Here is an 18,110-nt window from a genome sequence, read left to right on the forward strand (position 1 = left end):
CTTAACTCAACCTTGTATTTACAGTCAAACCTCAGAGTTATGGATAACAGAGTTACGAACTCACCAGTCAACCGCACACCTCATTTGGAACTGGAAGCACACAATCAGGCAGCAGCAGAGACAACAACAACAACAACAACAAAAAGCACAAATACAGTACAGTACTGTATTAAATGTAAACAACTAAAGAAAAGCAGCATTTTTCTTCCGCATAGTAAAGTTTCAAAGCTGTATTAAGTCAATGTTCAGTTGTAAACTTTTGAAAGAACAACCATAATGTTTTGTTCAGAGTTACGGACATTTCAGAGTTACGAACAATCTCCATTCTGAGGTGTTCGTAACTCTGAGGTTCTGCTGTATCTACCTACCTTATGGATAGATTCTCCTGAATCTGGCATAGCATCTCCAGATCCCAGGAACTGGAGCCTGTGCTCAGACCCACTGCTAATGCATCTCTTTCAGCACATTCATGCAACAAGGCATTCTTAGAACTCTGAAGGAATTCCAGCATAATCTGTATTTTACTGATGGCATCTGAGCAAACAACTACACCTCTACCCCGATATAACGCGACCCGATACAACACGAATTCGGATATAACACGGTAAAGCAGCGTTCCAGGAGGGCAGGGCTGCGCACTCTGGCGGATCAAAGCAAGTTCGATATAACGCGGTTTCACCTATAACTTGGTAAGATTTTTTGGCTCCCGAGGACAGCGTTCTATTGGGGTAGAGGTGTACATATGCTTCAGCTCCACACCTGATGCTAGGAGCCACCCCAGTTATTTCCTATCCTAAGGATGGCCAGAAACTATGATGCCACTGTGTGATACCTATTGTCAGAGGTGGACATTTTTAATGCCCCGCTGTGGGGGACAAAGAGAGGGGGCGTGCACAAATTATAACATAAAAATGATCTTCTATGAACTAAAACCAGCAGAACTATGGTTTGAGGTTTGTTTTCCCCTTTGCTATTTATGTTGACTGAGCTGTAGTTTCATAGCTGCACAGGATGAAACCTTTGTCAGCCAATCTGCTGGCTCACTCTTGTCTAAACCAGCAATTCGCTGCAAATGCATTTGCTTATAGGGTTGTGCTGTGATAATGCACTCATTGAATTGCTGTATCGGTTCTTTTCATATCTGGATGTGACCATTAACAGTTCCAATGATTAACAACAATGCAAATAGACTTATCTCATTTGAAAGGATTTTTGATAGCTTGCTGTACATATTGAAACTATGCAGGTTGGAATAGGCAATGCTAAAGTAAAGGGCCTGCTTTGTTTTGTTTTTTCATTTTTGCTTTGATGCCACTCCGGCGTATTTTGTATTTTATTTGCATGGGTTTAAATGTAATTTATACCAACTCTAAGAGCAGAGCAGTGTAAAGGGATGTTAGTAGAAATGGGAATTGGGCCCAGAGCAAATACATTACATATATTGACTGTGATTAGTGATGTGTTAACTGGGCCTCTAAATAAAGTGTAACTAACATCTAAGGGCACGTCTTCACTACCCGCCGGATCGGCGGGTAGCAATCAATCTATTGGGGATCGACTTATCGCGTCTAGTGAAGACGCGATAAAATCGATCCCCGATGGCTCTGCCGTCGACTCCGGAAATCCACCGCGACAAGAGGCGGAAGCGGAGTCGACGGCGGCACGGCAGCGGTCGACTCGCCGCCGTCCTCACAGCCAGGTAAGTCGACCTAAAATACGCAACTTCAGCTACACTATTCACGTAGCTGAAGTTGCGTATCTTAGGTCGATTCCCCCCCCTCCCCGTAGTGTAGACCTAGCCTTAGATACGTATATGTATATTCACATGTATCTACAACAGACTTATAAGTGTTTAATAAATCTTGAGATCATGAACAGGCTACCCTGGCAAACAAATTATCCCAAAGCGAGAAAAGACTTGCTGAGGGTGGGCCAAAGTCCATAATGTGGAGTAATGAGATGCAAGGGACAGGAGAGTCTGGTGTTACTCTTGAGGAAACTCTCCAAACAGTGAGATGGCTTTAGCTGTGGGATTGTCTGCCTCTAGAGGAGTAGTGGACGATCCATTACTTAAAGCTAGGGCTGGTTGGGGAAATAGTTTTCCCCTCCCATGAACATTTTTGAGATTTTGAAATTTTTTCCCTTCCAGATTGGGATGAAAAGTCCAAATCTCAAACTTCTGTGAACTAACATTCTGAAGGGTTTAAAAAAAAAAAAAAAAAAAGTGGTTCTGGTCAATTGATAAGTTTTTTTATTTCAATTTTAAAAGCCCCAATGGTTTAGCTTTAATTTCGAAACAAAAAGTGATTGTGAACCAGAAAAAGGGGGGGGAGGGGGAAAAGGAAGTTTTTGTTTCCACAGTTTTGAAACTTGAGAAATTCATCAAAACTGACCCTTTCCGCAGCAAGGTTCCGTTTTGCCAAATTGGCATTTTCTGATTGGGAATTTTTTTAACAAAACTTTTTCAGTCAGCTGTACCTGAGGCATTTGAAACAGGAATATACGTAGGGAACAATCCTGCCTGGGTACGGGACTGGGCTAGATGGGCACAAGTGTCTGGTTTCCTTACCCTGCCCTTCCCTTGTGCCAGTGACGTTCTGTGCACATGCACGCACTTTTCCAACAGCGCATTTGTGTGTTGAGCTGCTTGGAAAGCGTTTGCAGATTGGCATGTGCACAAATGGAGGCTGGGTTTAGAGGCCACTAAGAGCCAGGCCCAGTGAAGCTTGTCCAGTTCTGATTGGTGGGAGACGTTTTTACAAAGCCACCATGTGTAGTGATGAAACAGAAGAGAACTGAGCAGGCGGATGCCAACGGGCTGTTTGAGAAGGCAACTCGCTGAGATCAGTAAGTTGTAGAGCAAGGAAGAGAGCAATCTGTAGGCCCAGACAGCTGTGCAGAATTTCCTTACCAAAGGGTTGGCTGGGATTTGGAATTGCCATCATTGGTAATAGTGGTAATTAATATGTCTTTTCAAATGGAAAGTACAGCGGGCTGGGATATATTAGATACTTGTCATTAGAGTTCTGTGGGACAGCGGCCCTTAATGCGCCATGCAGCCATCTCTCAAGGCTTAACTTTGCAGCACAAACACTTTTTCATAGTCTCTTCATTGACTGTCTCCTGTTCTGATTCTGTCTTGAGTACCTTAGTGCAGTGATCTTCCACCTTGTAACAGCTGAGGAAACATTCAAGTACTGTAGTAGCCGAGGGCCTCTCCATACTCTCGGGACAACCAGATATCGCATTGCAATGTGAGGTTACATTAATACATTACTGCAGTGAGACATCATTATATAATAGAGCAGTGTCGAGATTTACACCCATCTCTTCCATACCCCATCCTCTCTCCTGCTTGAGGAAAGCGATGTCACCCTCCTCTCCTTGGCTGTAGGAAGGCTTACAGACTCTCGGTTTTACACACTCACAGGATATTGGTTCAACTCTTACCTGTAAGAGAGGGGGAGGTTGGGAAATGGAACCCTGGCAGCACCTTCACTGCACGATCTGTTGCCTCAGCATGCCCCATTTTGGGAGGTCTGCGTATTCCCAGTAACTTGGGGAGCTCTCCAAACAATGATACTTGTCTATTCCAACGTGCAGGGCATTTCACCCAGGTGCCAAGAGGCAGGGGCTGATGCTCACCTCTTTAATGTCCCAACGGCTGTTTGTGGAGCCTTAGGGGGAAAAGAGAAAACAAGGCAACATCAGGTGCAGTGTGAGTGCCTCAAGAGCCCATCAAAAAGGAATATGCAATTGTGACAGCAACCTGACTTCAGTGTGAATCACAACTTGGCAGAGATGGCTGCAATACACCTATGGTATTTTTGACACTGACACGGATGAATAAGGGTTTAAGTCACACAGGCCCAGCTCCACAAAAGGAATCACAGGAAACCACTGTAATCCACAAAGCCTGAGTCAGGCAGCGAGGCTCCCTATACAAGGAATGGGGAGAGACAGGCCTCTCAGACTGCGCTCCACAAAGCCATCACGGTCTACTAAGCCCCACCCCTCGCATGCAGCTAGGCGCCTAAGCCCAGGCTGCAGGGAGGTGCCTCCCCTGAATCAGGGGAAGACAGGCGCTTGGCCACCCAAGTTGTGTGAGGGACCCAAAACAAAACAGTGGGGGTGGTGAACAGCGTCCTGTATAGCCGTTAGCCCAGTGGTAGGGTGCTCACCTAGGATGTGGGTGACTCCCAGTTCTAGTCCTTCTTTCTCTGGGGAAAAAGGGAGTTAGTGCTCTAACGACTGGCCTACAGAGTCATTTTCACTGGCCCAAATGATATGTAATTGTTGACTTGTTTAGCTAAAGTGGAACAGCTTTAATAGGAAAGAGTGAGGAAGCCCTACACCAGAATATCTTATAGCCCCCATGGCTAGGGCACTCACTTGAGGTGTGGTAGAGCCCAGTTCAAATCCCTTCGCCCCCTCTGGAAGAGAGGAGACTTGAACTGGGGGGGGGGGAGGTCTCCCACATCCTGGCTGGGTACCCTACCCACTGGGCTAAAGGCTCTGATGGGGGTTGTCTGCCTACCAGGTTGGGCCCCTGCATGTTACTTCACTGGCCAAACACCCATCTTTCCTGGCTTATGAATAGCTCTGGGGCTCAGGTGGGAGATAGGTCTGGATACCTAGAGTGAGGCAGCAGTGCGCATGCTCAGGCAGGAGATAGGCACCCAGGCATTCCCAGAGGAAAAACTTGGGTGCCAAGTAGCAGCACAAGCAGAGTTTTGTGGATCGCAGTGGTGTCTATCAATGGGACTTACGTACCTTCATGGAGCCCACCCATAGGGTTTAAAGTAAATGTTACAGCAAGAGTAAATCAAAGCCGCATAGATGTGGGATGCTGCCAAGGAATTTGATTGTCTGTGACTTGTTTTACAATTGGGACGGGGGCTGGGAGGGAGAGGAGCTAAGAATTCATGGACCAGCATGGGCGAACCAGCGTGGTAAAACAAGAACCAAATGTTTGGGTAACCGAGAACTAATGAACATATCTTCCCCTCTCGCTAGCCAATGCACTTCCCACGGTGGGTCAGTATTGGAGGCTGAAGTCTTGAAATACTGTACAAGGGGAAATTTGAAGCTTTACTGTAAATGAAAAATGGCAGGGATCCCAGGAGACCAGGAGTTTAATATAAGCCAGGGCTCCTTGATCTTCAGATCATGAAGAGGTGTCAGGGGGTCACAACCTCTTTGCCCTCCCCCAATTGCTAAATGGAGAGACATCCCAGCTGGGTCGGAGAAGCATCTCAATGTGGAAAAGGCTGAGCATCACTCAGATAAGGCCATCCAAGCTGGGTGCTTCTCCAAACTCCTGACCCTCTACCCAAGGCTGGTGATGGAGATTACACAACAAGAGGGAGGTGGCTGCTCTCCAAATGAGGTCCACCTCCATAGCTGTTTGCTGTGATCCCGTCATTCCTTCTCGGTCCCTTTGAACTTGACATGGGTTAATTAGTGGATAAACCTTTCAAAGCCCTTCCTGAAAGGACTGTGAGCCTTGTTTGTTCGTTTGTAGGCTGTGTCCCAGGACTCCACCACCATGCCCCCTGCTGTCACCGTCGTGACTGAGGGCTACACACGGACTCAGTACTGTAAGTGGCCATGCGAGTGTCCCACGTGGCCACCTCGGTGCCCAGCAGGGGTCAGCCTGATCACTGACGGCTGCGAGTGCTGCAAGGCGTGTGCCAAACAGATTGGAGAGAACTGCACGGAGGCTGATACCTGTGACTTCCATAGGGGCTTGTACTGTGACTACAGTGGAGACAGACCTAGGTACGAAATAGGAGTATGTGCACGTAAGTGATGTACATATATTTTTGGCTTAGATAAATAGCATTGGCAGCTTCTATTGCTCTGAATGTACCCAAGACTTGTCTATTAACATAGAATCATAGAAGTGTAGGACTGGAAGTAGGTCATCTAGTCCATTCCCCTGCACTCAAGGCAGGACTACGTAATAACTAGACCATTCCTGACAGGTGTTTGTCTAACCTGTTCTTAAAAACCTCCAATGACAGAGATTCCACAACCTCCCCAGGCAATTTGTCCAAGTGCTCAACAACCCTGACAGTTAGGAAGTTTTTCCTAATGTCCAACCTAAACTTCCCTTGCTGCAATTTAAGCCCATTGCTTCTTGTCCTAGCCTCAGAGGTTAACGCAGTGGTCCCCAGACTTTTTACCTTGCGTTTCCACCCTGGCAGGGCCGGCTTTAGGCCAATTCCACCAATTCCCCCAAATCGGGCCCCGCGCCTAAGAGGGCCCCGCGCCCAGTGGCAGGGCCACCCAGAGTGGGGGGCAAGTGGCAGAGAATCCCTTCCTTGGCTAGAGGTGCCTTTTTAATTTTTACTCACCCGGCGGCGTTCCGGGTCTTTGGTGGCACTTTGGCGGCGGGTCCTTCACTCGCTCCGGGTCTTTGGTGGCACTTTGGCGGCGGGTCCTTCAGTGCCACCGAAGACCCGGAGCGAGTGAAGGACACACCGCCAAAGACTAGGAGCACGGCCCGGTGAGTACAAGCCCCACATGTTGTTTTTACGTGGTTTTTTTTTAAGTCATCCCTGTCGGGGGGCCGTCGAAACTGTTCAAATCGGGCCCCGCACTTCCTAAAGCCGGCCCTGCACCCTGGCCTTTGTCCGCATCTCTCCTCCCCCCCAGAGACCATTTCTCCAGTTTGTCCACATCATTTTGAATTTTAATCCTGTCCTCTAAAGCACTTGCAACCCTTGCCAGCTTGGTATCATCCGCAAACTTTATAAGTGTACTCTCATGCCATTATCTAAATCATTGATGAAGATATTGAACAGAACCGGACTCAGGACTAATCCCTGCAGGACCCCTCTCGATATGGCCTTCCAGCTTGACTGTGAACCACTGATAGCTACTCTCTGGGAATGGTGCTCCAACCAGTTATGCACCCACCTTATAGAAGCTCCATCTAGGCTGTATTTGCCTAGTTTGTTATGAGCAGGTCATGCGAGACAGTATCAAAAGCCTTACTAAAGTCAAGATATACTTGACTGTAAACATTCCATTCTCCCTGCCCCTGAAAAAGATCTGCTGGTCCTCCAGCCTGTTGGACAGTTGAGAGGTGACCATAGGGGTCTTGCTCTTTGAGTTGGCTGTGGTCAGGAGTAAGAAGGACACAGCATTTGGAGGCCCAGTCCTACCCTCCGATTTGCAGCCGTATGCTCTTGCATTACCTGGAACAGCAGGTGACGCTCAGTGTGTTGAGTAGGCAGAGAAGATGTCTTGACTGGCTAGCAGATACACATAGCTGGCTTCAAACTGAAGCAATACAGGTGCATGCTTGGGACTCTGGGCCACAGGGAGACCCGCTGCTCATCCCAGCCAGTGGGGCCCAAAGGGGAATGCAGCCTGTTGCCCTGCCAAGAGGACCAGAGAGGCAGTCATCTCTTGGCCTGATTCCTCACCCTTGGCACATTGAGGTCCCAGTTCAAGTCTCACAAGGGACCCTACAAACCCTGAGGCTGGCCAGGCAGAGGGAGGTTAGGGGTCTCCTGCTGACCAAGGAGATTAGGACACAGCTGTTTCTCATGTGGCAGTTCCCTTAAGGGCTTTCAGGCTCCTTCCCTGCTCTCAAGGCACTTGCTTCCTTATTTGGGATTGTCTACCCATTCGCCATGCATTTCAGCAAACACACTTGGGGACCGATCCTGCAGAGAACTGGGGGCCCTGGGGACTAACCGCACTCAGCACGTTCCAGGAATCGGCCATTTTACGCAAAGGCCATGCAGAGCTCCTTATTCAGCGGCAGCGCCTGTCCCTGCTCATTGAGAGTATTATGCATCTGATCAGTCATGTCCGTCCAATGTATATAGTATAATCTTATAATAATATAACACCTGAAGGAGATATACGGGTGTTGGGATGAGTTTGAGGTTTGGGATGAAACCTATGGAAAACGCAGTGACTGTGTGTGGTTTCAAGTCAAAACCTTCACGATTCTGAGGGTTTGGATGGGTTTTTCTGTTTGAGCTTTGGGATCAGTCCAAATGAAGCTCTCAGTGTGAGGGGTACAGGGTGGTGTGAGCTTAAATCGGGGGGAAAGGTTTGCAACAAATCCCCCAGCAAATTGAAACCACGGACTTGCTCCCCGATAGTGTGTATGCAAGGATTGCAGCATATCACTGGAATTCTCTGTCTGAGTTTTGTCTCTGTGCTCTCACTCAAACACACCCTCTTCAGAACTGCAGGTGGGCACAGGACACAGCATTTTGAATCTGCATTTGGATTTCAAACAACTCAAATTGAGGGGGGACCGGGGACGTTGGATTCAGGGATTTTGTTCAATCCATTCTAAAAATAAGAGGCTTTTGCAAAATGTGAATCTAAAGTTTCAAATCACCTGGCAGTTGAAGTGAGGTTTGGTTCAGGCCCATCTTTAACCAACATTAAAACTGTGTGATAGTTCCAAAGCAAGAATATCTTCATCAATGAAGAGAATAGAAGGGAGACAGCAATGCTTTATGTAGCACACTGCCTCCCTGTGACTAATTATGAAATTGCAGCTTTAACGTGCTATTACAAGCTCCTGACTGCCAATTGATTCCGATCAGAGCCTTGTAGAGCTAGCCTTCATTACAGAATGAGAGATCTCCCACAACGTGCCTAAGTCTGCTTTTCATTGCAAACTCAGAATTTTGCCCTGTTTCCGAGAGCATCTGTGTTGATTTGTTTCTGTAAGAGCTGCGCGGAGCATTCACGAGGCCAGGTAAAACTCAGCAGTTCTATTGTTCCCGGCTCTCAGTTTGGGAATTCCTTCACGTCCTATAAAATAATAGAGCACTCAACAGTCACAGCCCCAAACTTTGCAGTTCTAAGCTGCAATTTTCTGGATCATTATTACAGTCCTTTTGTGTCTGTTTGCTTGTTTGTAAAGGGAACTTGAACCTCAAAGAAAAGCTCCGTGGCTGCATATGTGACTCCTGGCAGATCCAACAAGGAATAAAATACGTTGTTCAGATCTCTGAGAAGGAAACTGCCACATTCATGCTTCATAAGGGGGAGCTACCCTATTAGTAATAATAAGGCCTAAAATTATATGGACCTGCTTTGTTCTGCAGCAGAATAGTGCTGGCACGTAAATTTTGTCCCTGTCAGTCTGGGGAGTTCCCCATTAAAAAAACTTGTTATTCTGAATACCGTTCATGATCTTCAAGGTGTTTTCTCTCTTTCTCTCTCTTTCTCTCTCTCTCTCTCTCTCTCTTCCCCGCCCCCCCCCCCTTTTAGAAATTATGGGCGTGGGCTGTGTCCTTAATGGAATCCGGTATAAGAACGGAGAGACCTTCCAGCCCAATTGCAAGTACAATTGCACATGCATTAATGGGGCTGTGGGCTGCCTGCCATTGTGCACCAGCTCCCGCCCCCCGCTCGTCTGGTGCCCAAACCCAAAGCAAATTAAGATAGCAGGCAAGTGCTGCGAGCAGTGGATCTGTGATGACTCAAAGAAGATCAGGAAGACATCTCCACGACATATCTCCTCCGCAGGTAGAGTGTGTGTGTGTGTGGTTAATGGGCATCGCCTTGGTCATCACGGGGAATGGAACCCGGGACTGCCAGCCTCTGCAGCGTGAACTAGTTGGTAGCTGCAGCAGGTTCCTATCCTCTGTGAATCAGGCAGAGAGAGTGCTGTGTAACTCACCCTGCAGAGTGGGTTACGTGCAGGCCACTGCTGTGTTCAAACCCTGTAGCACAGCTGCTGGACAGGTTTCTGCAAAATGCCCAAGTGCTACTGACAATTGCATTCACCCCAGCAAAAGAGGGGGGAGGGGAAAAGGGGAGCGGTCACTGAAGCTAATACTTCTAGCACGGGGAAAGTGCAACAGACCTCTTCCTCATTTAACTCTGCCCATGTCACATTCACGCTTAGGCATCTGAATCCAAGAGTTTGTCAACACAGGGGCCTAGGGTCTTGGGCAGAATCGTCCAGGTGCAACTAGCCCCTCCCGCCGCTCGCACTGCCATGGCTGCACACCAATTCTTAGCACACGAGCTCCATCAGAAATTACACCTCCAACTCCAGTGTAGACATACCCGGAAACAGGCCCATTCCAAAGCCATGCAGCCTTGAATTTTGAGACAATCTGGATTGGGATTGGTGCCCATCACTATATTGGCCTAGCGTACACCCCATAATCTGAACTCCCCCTAGACTTCAGGACAGCGTGGGTCCAAACTGCAGTACAGAGCTCCCCCCTCCAATTAACCCTTGTGGTACTGCATTCTGCTACTGCCACATGAAGCAGTGTAGTGTGCCGCACTCCCATTGCATTGCAACATCACCATGTCTGACTAACCTGCTCTCTGGAGTGCATGGAGCATCCTGCCATAATAGGCTGGATTGTACGAGCACCAGCTATAGCATGTTAGCTGAGAAAACAGGTGGAGAGGTGACTGCCCAAAGCTCCCTTAGGTACTGATAACCCCCATTAACATGGCAGCTGGATGCCTCACCGTCTTTAGTAGTGTATTTATCCTCATAACACCCAATGAGGTAGCATAGTGCTATTATCCCCATTGTACAGATGGAGAACTGAGGCACAGAGAGGCTAAGGGACTTGCTGAAGGTCACACAGGAAGTCTGTGGTGGAGCAAGGACTTGAGCCCAGGTTTCCTATGGATTAGACTAGTGTCCTTCCTTTTCATCAAACAACCTTGAACCCCAAAAAAGTGTGATTAAGGTCCTGGATGGGTCTCTAGATCTAGGTTCAAATCCTGCCTCTGTCCGACTCCTTGTGTGGCCTTGGACAAGTCACTTAGTTCTCCTAATACAGCCTTCCTTTGTCTGTCTTGTCTATTTAGAAAATACATTCATCAGGGCAGGGACTGTCTCTTACTTTGTGTTTGTACAGCACAATGGGGCTTCTCTCTCTGTTGGGGCCTGGAGGCTGTACTGTATTACAGATAAGACCAGCCCCAGTTCTGCAAAGTGCGTGGAAACCTGAGCTAAGGGTTGCGAATACATTAAACCCTGAGCCCACCATAAATCTGAGTGCCTTCCAAGTTCTCTATGGACTATTCCCTCAGCCCTATCTACAAATGAAAAGCTCTGGGCTACACCAGCCCTCCACAAAGACTGCGGACCATTCCCTGAGTCAGCTGAATCGGTACAGAAATAAACTTTCACAATAAGCTCAAATCTCATCTCACTCCTACACTGACTGGTGCGTGTTTCCATTGTTAATTGTTCGTATTGTGGCAGAATGTGGGAGCCCCAGTCTAGGACCAGGGCCCTATTGTGCTAAGTACTATACAGGCAAATAAAGGAGGCAACCCTTGTCCCAAAGCATCACAATCTAGGAGGTCACCTGGGATGAACAAACAGAGCAGAGCAGGAAAATGGAGCCCTTTCCATTTGATTTAATTGTCATTCAGTGTATTGGCCTGGCAGTTAGAATGAGCCTTAGAAAGGATGTTTGTGGGGTAAATTGATATCATATGCATTTGGTCTGTAGCTTACGAAGGAGAGAATGAATCCTGGCAGAAAAACTGCATCATTCACACCTCACCCTGGAGCCTCTGCTCGAAAACCTGCGGGCTGGGGATCTCGACGAGAATTTCCAATGACAATGACCAGTGCCGGCTCCTGAAAGAGAGTCGCCTCTGCAACTTGCGGCCCTGCGAGGTGGATATAACCAAACACATTAAGGTGGGCCCATTTCACTGCTCACCTGTTAGTTCGCTGATTGGTCGCCCCTCCCTGCCCAGGAGCGGGGCACTGAGAGCTACTTGCTGGAGAGCGTAATAATAAGGTGGATCTTCTGACAATGAATGGGATGAGGAATAAGGAAACACCGACCTGCTGATTAGCAGTTGCAGCCTGTGGCCTAAATACACTCTGGCTGGTGCAAATAGGTGTAATTTCTCCTCCCTGGACCAGTAGGGACCCCATTCTTCCATTGCAGGATGGAAATAACTCCCACTGGGGGAAGATGGCTGCCAGGAACTCCCTACAGATGACAGCAGCATGCCAGCCACTCGTTCAGATGTGCCTGTGACTGGGCTAGCAGGAAAGTGGTGATGCAATGCTCTCTGTAGGCGTAAACCAGTGGTTCTCAACCCACAGACCAATCACACACAGCTGCGGCCCATGTGACATCCTCAGGGCCCTACAAGTAGTGTATATATTGTGTGGGTGCAGCCCACATAACACACAGACATCTGCATATAATAGGCTGAGAACCACTGGTGTAAGCTCTGCCATTTGGAAGCATCCAGCTTGTCACGAGTGAGTTTGTAAGTCTATGCACGTAAATCTGGAGCACCTGCAAGAGACAGGTGTGTGGAATATTCTGTGAGAAAGTGGTGGGGTGGGGGGGCACGATGGAATTAAAAGTCGAAATTAGAGGGGATTTTACATTTTACTTTGATTTTTCTGTGTTGTGAAAATCAAAACGAGCGGTGAATATTTTTTTTCACACTCAAGGGGTATAGCCCTAGTTTTCAGCAGGAAATGTCAGCATTTCATCACTGAAGACTTTCCCTTTGATTTGTCTTTGTAATAACACATGGAAAGATTTTTATGCTCTGTGAACAACTTTTGAGCAGCTAGATCTTTGGGCCTTAAAACGGCTTGAAACAAAATATGTGCTTTTTTTTCTTGAGAAATGTTGCAAAAAACATGCAACCATCGGCAAGTACCTATGTCCATATGTTGAAATGAGGGCTTATGCAGGATTTAAAGGGTGTTGGCTCTCTGCATAGGGCGGTATTTGGTATGGCAATGCTAACCTCACTCTGCTACTTAAAGTTGGTAGAAATGTATCAGTAGGAGACATTTTCCCATTGCTTTTTATCAAAAGCTAGTTTTTTCATGACAAAAAATACTTTGACTAAATTTTTCAATTGTTTTCTGTGGGAAAATCTGAAATGAAACAAATGCTTGTTTAGCTTTGACTCAAATTTTGTTTTTTCAAAAGCTGAAAAATGTTCAAAATGAGGAGAGTTGAGATGTTGAGTTTCTTTTTTGTCTCTTCATGTTTTCCTTTTCCTACTTGAACTTTTCAAAATTTCTCCAACTTTGGAAAAGTATCTGAGAAGCAAAAATAAATAAATCGGTCACTTTTCCAAAGTAGAAGAAGTTTAGAAAAATTAGAGTGGAAAAAGAAAGGGGGAAAAAATGAAAAAACGAAAAGAAATGAACCATAGGCATTATTCATTTCATCACACTCTGGGGGATGGGTGAGAAAAAGAAATTTTAAAAATTGGAATTTTTAAAAAAACATATTTGAAATGCAAACTTGTTTTGAATCCTGTGAATTTGAAACCATTTGGAAATGTCAATATTTTTCACTAATTGTTTTCTATTTTTGACCATCTTTATTGCCACCCTCAGGGAAGTGCTGCCTACGGGGGACAAAGTAGTATCTGGGAGTACCAAGCAATGAAAATTAATCTTTGCCTCTCTTTCTGTCCTCTCTCCCAATCTAGCCTGGGAAGAAATGCTTGGCCGTGTATAGGGCAGATGAACCAATGAACTACACCATATCGGGCTGCGTGAGCAAAAGTACATACAGGCCAAAATACTGTGGTGTCTGCACAGACAACAGGTGCTGCTCTCCGTACAAGTCGAAGACTATTGAAGTGAGGTTTGAGTGCCGAGATGGAACTGGATTTTTCCAGAAAATCATGTGGATCAATGCCTGCTTTTGCAACCTGAGTTGCAAGAACCCTAATGACATCTTTGCTGACTTGGCACATTACCACGATTACTCTGAAATAGCGAATTAAATTGGCCAAATGCTGGGGTGAACCACTGCTCTGATTTTACAGAGGTTTTAAAATAAAGGAGAATCTTCCATCCAGTGCCAATGTAACATTTGTTTCTCAAAGTCAGGATTAAGTTACCTTTGTTTATCCTACTATATTTAGAGACTTTTAAACAGGCAGGATTTTCCGCTATAGCAGACTTCCGTCCATTAATGAGGGCCAGAGGTTCCCCTTCATTGTTAGTGCCTATATGATCAAATGTATCTATTGAGCCACGTTGCTCAGATGTCATGACTTAAATAACCTGCCTGTTGGCATTGGTGCACCAGGGATGGTGAACATGTTAAAAGAGCATCAAAGACATGCATTGTGCCAGCAGTTTAATGCCCAAAGGGTGCATATAGGCTAGGGGAATTAGTACATACTACACCTCTACCTCGATATAACGTGACCCGATATAACACAAATTCGGATATAACGTGGTAAAGCAGTCTCCGGGGGCGGGAGGCAAGGCTAAACTCTTCAAAGCCGGTTCTCATTTACATGGAGGGCTTTTGGAGCAACTGTGAGTAAATGTAATTTATACCCACATTACACTTCCAGTCTAGTGTAAAGACGGCATAGCCTATGGGAGAATCTGGTTCATCACATTATTATCCACTCCACTGATGAGTGTACATGAATGGAGTGGAAAATGTTTTGACCCAGGCTTCACAGCTGCATTGGCTGCTGGCTGTTGCTTGGAGAATTTTAAATAGATTTTTATTTTAAATTTGCAAAGGTGGTGGAAAGCCCAAATACTGGCGGAGAGAAGAAAAGGCCAGTTACTAACATTCCAGGCAACAATGTCCGTCATTGGCGCATGCTCTAGCCCTGACTTCCAGTCCCAATACACCAGGGATTTTAGAGAACTCTCGTATATTGCAGCAGTTCATGTCTTTTGCATTCGTTTGTCAACAGTCTCTCTGCATCTGGCTATAAATGACAGAGTGTGAATAGGCCAAGGTAGTTTAGCCAGAGGGGAAAAAAAATCTCATCCTCAATGCCAAATCTGTAAATCCTAGCCATAGTGTCCAGTTGATGCAATTCCTATGTAAATAATATTTTATAACTAGAAATAAATTGCACTTAGGGAAAAAAAAACTGTGGACACAAATTAAAAACTGGGATGAATATTGCACTTAGAAAGACATTCAGAGGAGAGACTTTTCTGGGACTCTCTAGAGCATCTCAGTTCAAAGCATATCCCTGTAACTTCTCTCTTTCTCCTTCTCACTGCCCTGCTGCTAACCTTTTATAACCTTTCTGCTGGGGAGGTGTCTCTATTGCCTCAGACAGTTTTCGCCATCTCCTTGTCCACAGCACCATGATTACTTAAGCTATCAGTCCCTACCCTCTCTGTGATTCGAGTTCCTTATAGCCTGTCTGTATTTGAAGAGGTGACTTCCAAGGGCCAGATTTTAAAAGATATTTAGGTGCCTAATTCCCAATGAAATCAATGGGAGCTAGGCAGTTAAATACCTTTAAACAAAATCTGGCCCCCAACCCACTGCAAATCCCAGCCGGAGCTGCTGGGGCAGATCCTTCAGCCAGATTGATGGAGCTATACCAGGCTACACCAGCTGAGGTGCTGCTGCTGGCTTTTCACTGGGCTCAATCCTGATGCACTTACTTTTACTTAACCCTTATTCAGGAAAAACTCTCAGTGCCCTGCAATAGGTGTTCTTCTGGGACAACTGGTCCATACATTTGTATCAGGAAGTGAGGATTAGCCCCAATCTCAGTTCTCCTTAACAGTCAGTCATTCCTCAATATATAGACCCCGCTATTAGTTCTTTCTGAGGCTTCACTGTGGCCTGGTCTACACTAGAAAATTCTTGGCTTAACTATGTCGCTCAGGGTTGTGAAAAAGCCACACCCCTGAGCGGTGTTATGCTGACCTAACCCCCCCAGTGTAGACAACATTAGGTTGACAAAAGAATTTGTCCATTCTTCCAGACTTCACCTGTCGGGGAGTTGGATTCCCTCCGCCGATGGGATAACCCCTCCCAGCAGCGTAGGCAGTATTTGTAGTAGTGCTGCTGTGGCATTTCTAGTGTAGACAAGCTCCAGAAAACTAACCCGCTTGCACCTGACTCCTGCCTGGGTGCACTAGCTGAGGAGCAGGTGCAAAGAGCCACACAACCCCGCCACCCCCCATGAAACATCCAGGGGCCAAGGAATGTCAGAGTCCTAGAAGTCAGTGACTGCAAGGGCTGCTGTCCGGGGGAGCTGGGGGACAGGGGGTGTGAGTTGTGCCAATCATCCCAAATCAATGCTCATGAACCTTCATACCACACCCACATGAGCATGCATTTTTCCACTTAACACTCTATAACGCAGAGTGGCCAGAGCCAAGAAGTTGAGCCCTGATCCAAAGGCCTCCAAAGGGTGAAGAGGTTTGCGTCTATGCTTCCAGGTCATCTCTCGCACTAGCTGTACCTGAGCTATGAAGTGGAGATCAGGAGCTAAACTTTCCCAAAGTCTGAGAGAGTTTGAATCTAGTGTTCTGATTCAGGCTAATCTGTAAACCTATGTACATAACACTGGGCACTTGTTTGTGGATATATACACACACCTATGTAGTGCACCATAATGCATTTTCCTAGACACTTACAATGGCAAAAAGAGGACCAGGCAAAAGGATCAAAGGATATAACATAACCAGAATCATGCTCCAGGGTGCATTTGTTTCACTTTTTTTCATGTTGTGATTAGCTAAACATTAGAGATGCCAGAATGAACTGTTGGCTGTGGATGGGACGCACTGTTTACATCAATGGCTGAAAGATGCGATTGTGAACTGATACACGCCCATCATCTCCAGGATATGGCTGTTCTCAAGTGAAGTGAATGCCTATCAGCCACAGAGCTTTTGTCAAGACAATTCTGTGTTTCATTTGTACCAGAACTCCAACTGAGAGAATAACAATGGAAGCAGGTAAACTCCAGTTGTGGTTTGAGATGGAGACCTTCTCCTAATATACTTTCAAGAGAAAGATTAACCTTGGGGTGTAAGACTGAGGACATCTGGGTTCACTTCCTGCCTCTGCCACAAGCATCCTTTGACAAGTCACTTAATCACTCTGTGCCTCAATTGCCCCATCTGTGAAATAGGAACAAGAGGAATCTTATTCTCTATGCTTTGTCTGTCTAGTTAATTTAGACTGTAAGCTCTTTGAGGCAGGACTGCCTCTTGCTATCTGTTTATACAGTGCCCTAGCACAATGGGATGCTGATCTCAGTTGGGACCTTGAGGTGTTACAGTAATACAAATAACACAATAATAATGCTAGGGAGGAAATACCAATCTCTGAGCTGGTGCTAGAATTCTTTTGGTGCTACATTCTACAGCAAAGATAAAGCTAAAATACTCTGTGCTGGGGGAGGGCAAAGACAAGGCCCTTTGGCCCAAACCCTGTTCACTCCATGCACATAATCCCAGGGACATTCATGTACTTGTATGAGGAGAGGTGTGTGTGGAATTTGAGGGTCTGTTCCTGCTGCCATCAGCAGCAAACCTCCAGTTGGCTTTGAGGTCAGTAAATCGTGATGTCTTGCCCTCTGTGGGCGCTTTACCTCTGTAAGGACTGAAGGCACAAGCCTCAGTGGTTTGGAACCATTTAAAGCAATAAGTACATCTGATGCAAAAATAAAAGTACCAAATATATAACTTAAACGAGGTGCCTTTGCACTGAGTCAATTATAACTTAAAAACACTGAGAAATGTATATGAAATTGTAACCCCTGCTTGATGGAAGTGGTGCTCTGTCCCCCTCTAGTGGTGGCTAAGCCACCTAGAGATTCATGAGCCTGCTACAGCCTTGGATAACAGACATTTGTCGTTTAGCTCCAGAGGTCCCAGGTTTGATCCTTGCTGCTGAAGCCCCTGTATGGGTCTTCTGTGTTACATAATTAAAATGCAAGCACATTGCATTCGGTTCGTTACTGTCAGTAATATGATCACTAGCATTGTATTGTATATAGGTAGTGTGGGAAGTTACAGCGCTCAAATACTATTCAATATTTTAAATTAAGCCACTGATTCCCCACCCCCCGCGTTTTGTTTTGTTTTGGAAGACCAAAAAGTGCAAGGTACTTTAAGAGCAGCGTATTAAAATGATGGGAATAGAATGCTCAGTATTACAAATTAAATCCAAGCACAGCCTTGTTCATACACATATATCATTTCAAACTGTGATTTCATTATGTATGTAACTGCCAGAGCTGCATTTGTAAGTATCATTTTCTGTGGTATTTAGAAATTTGTTGGGAAGGTGCAATTGGTTGGGGTCAAGAAGCCTTTGAGTTATGCTAGCTTTATAACAAATGTAAAT

General features: G+C 46.1%; 1 protein-coding gene across 2 annotated transcripts in view; it reads left to right on the forward strand.

Annotated features, from left to right (window-relative positions):
* The window catches only part of CCN4 (cellular communication network factor 4), a 49,528-nt gene extending 35,057 nt beyond the window's left edge, over positions 1-14,471 (forward strand). For both annotated transcript variants that reach the window (XM_024212768.3, XM_024212769.2), the window contains exons 2-5: positions 5,525-5,804; positions 9,256-9,513; positions 11,481-11,674; positions 13,456-14,471. In XM_024212768.3, the coding sequence (XP_024068536.1) occupies positions 5,525-5,804; positions 9,256-9,513; positions 11,481-11,674; positions 13,456-13,755 (1,032 nt within the window). In that variant the 3' untranslated portion in view covers positions 13,756-14,471. The remainder of the gene's footprint in view (positions 1-5,524; positions 5,805-9,255; positions 9,514-11,480; positions 11,675-13,455) is intronic.
* Positions 14,472-18,110: the final 3,639 nt, after the last annotated feature.

The sequence above is a fragment of the Terrapene carolina genome, unplaced genomic scaffold, assembly GCF_002925995.2.
Source record: "Terrapene carolina triunguis isolate 2854851 unplaced genomic scaffold, T_m_triunguis-2.0 Scaffold58, whole genome shotgun sequence".
In the NCBI taxonomy this organism is placed as follows: domain Eukaryota; kingdom Metazoa; phylum Chordata; order Testudines; family Emydidae; genus Terrapene; species Terrapene triunguis.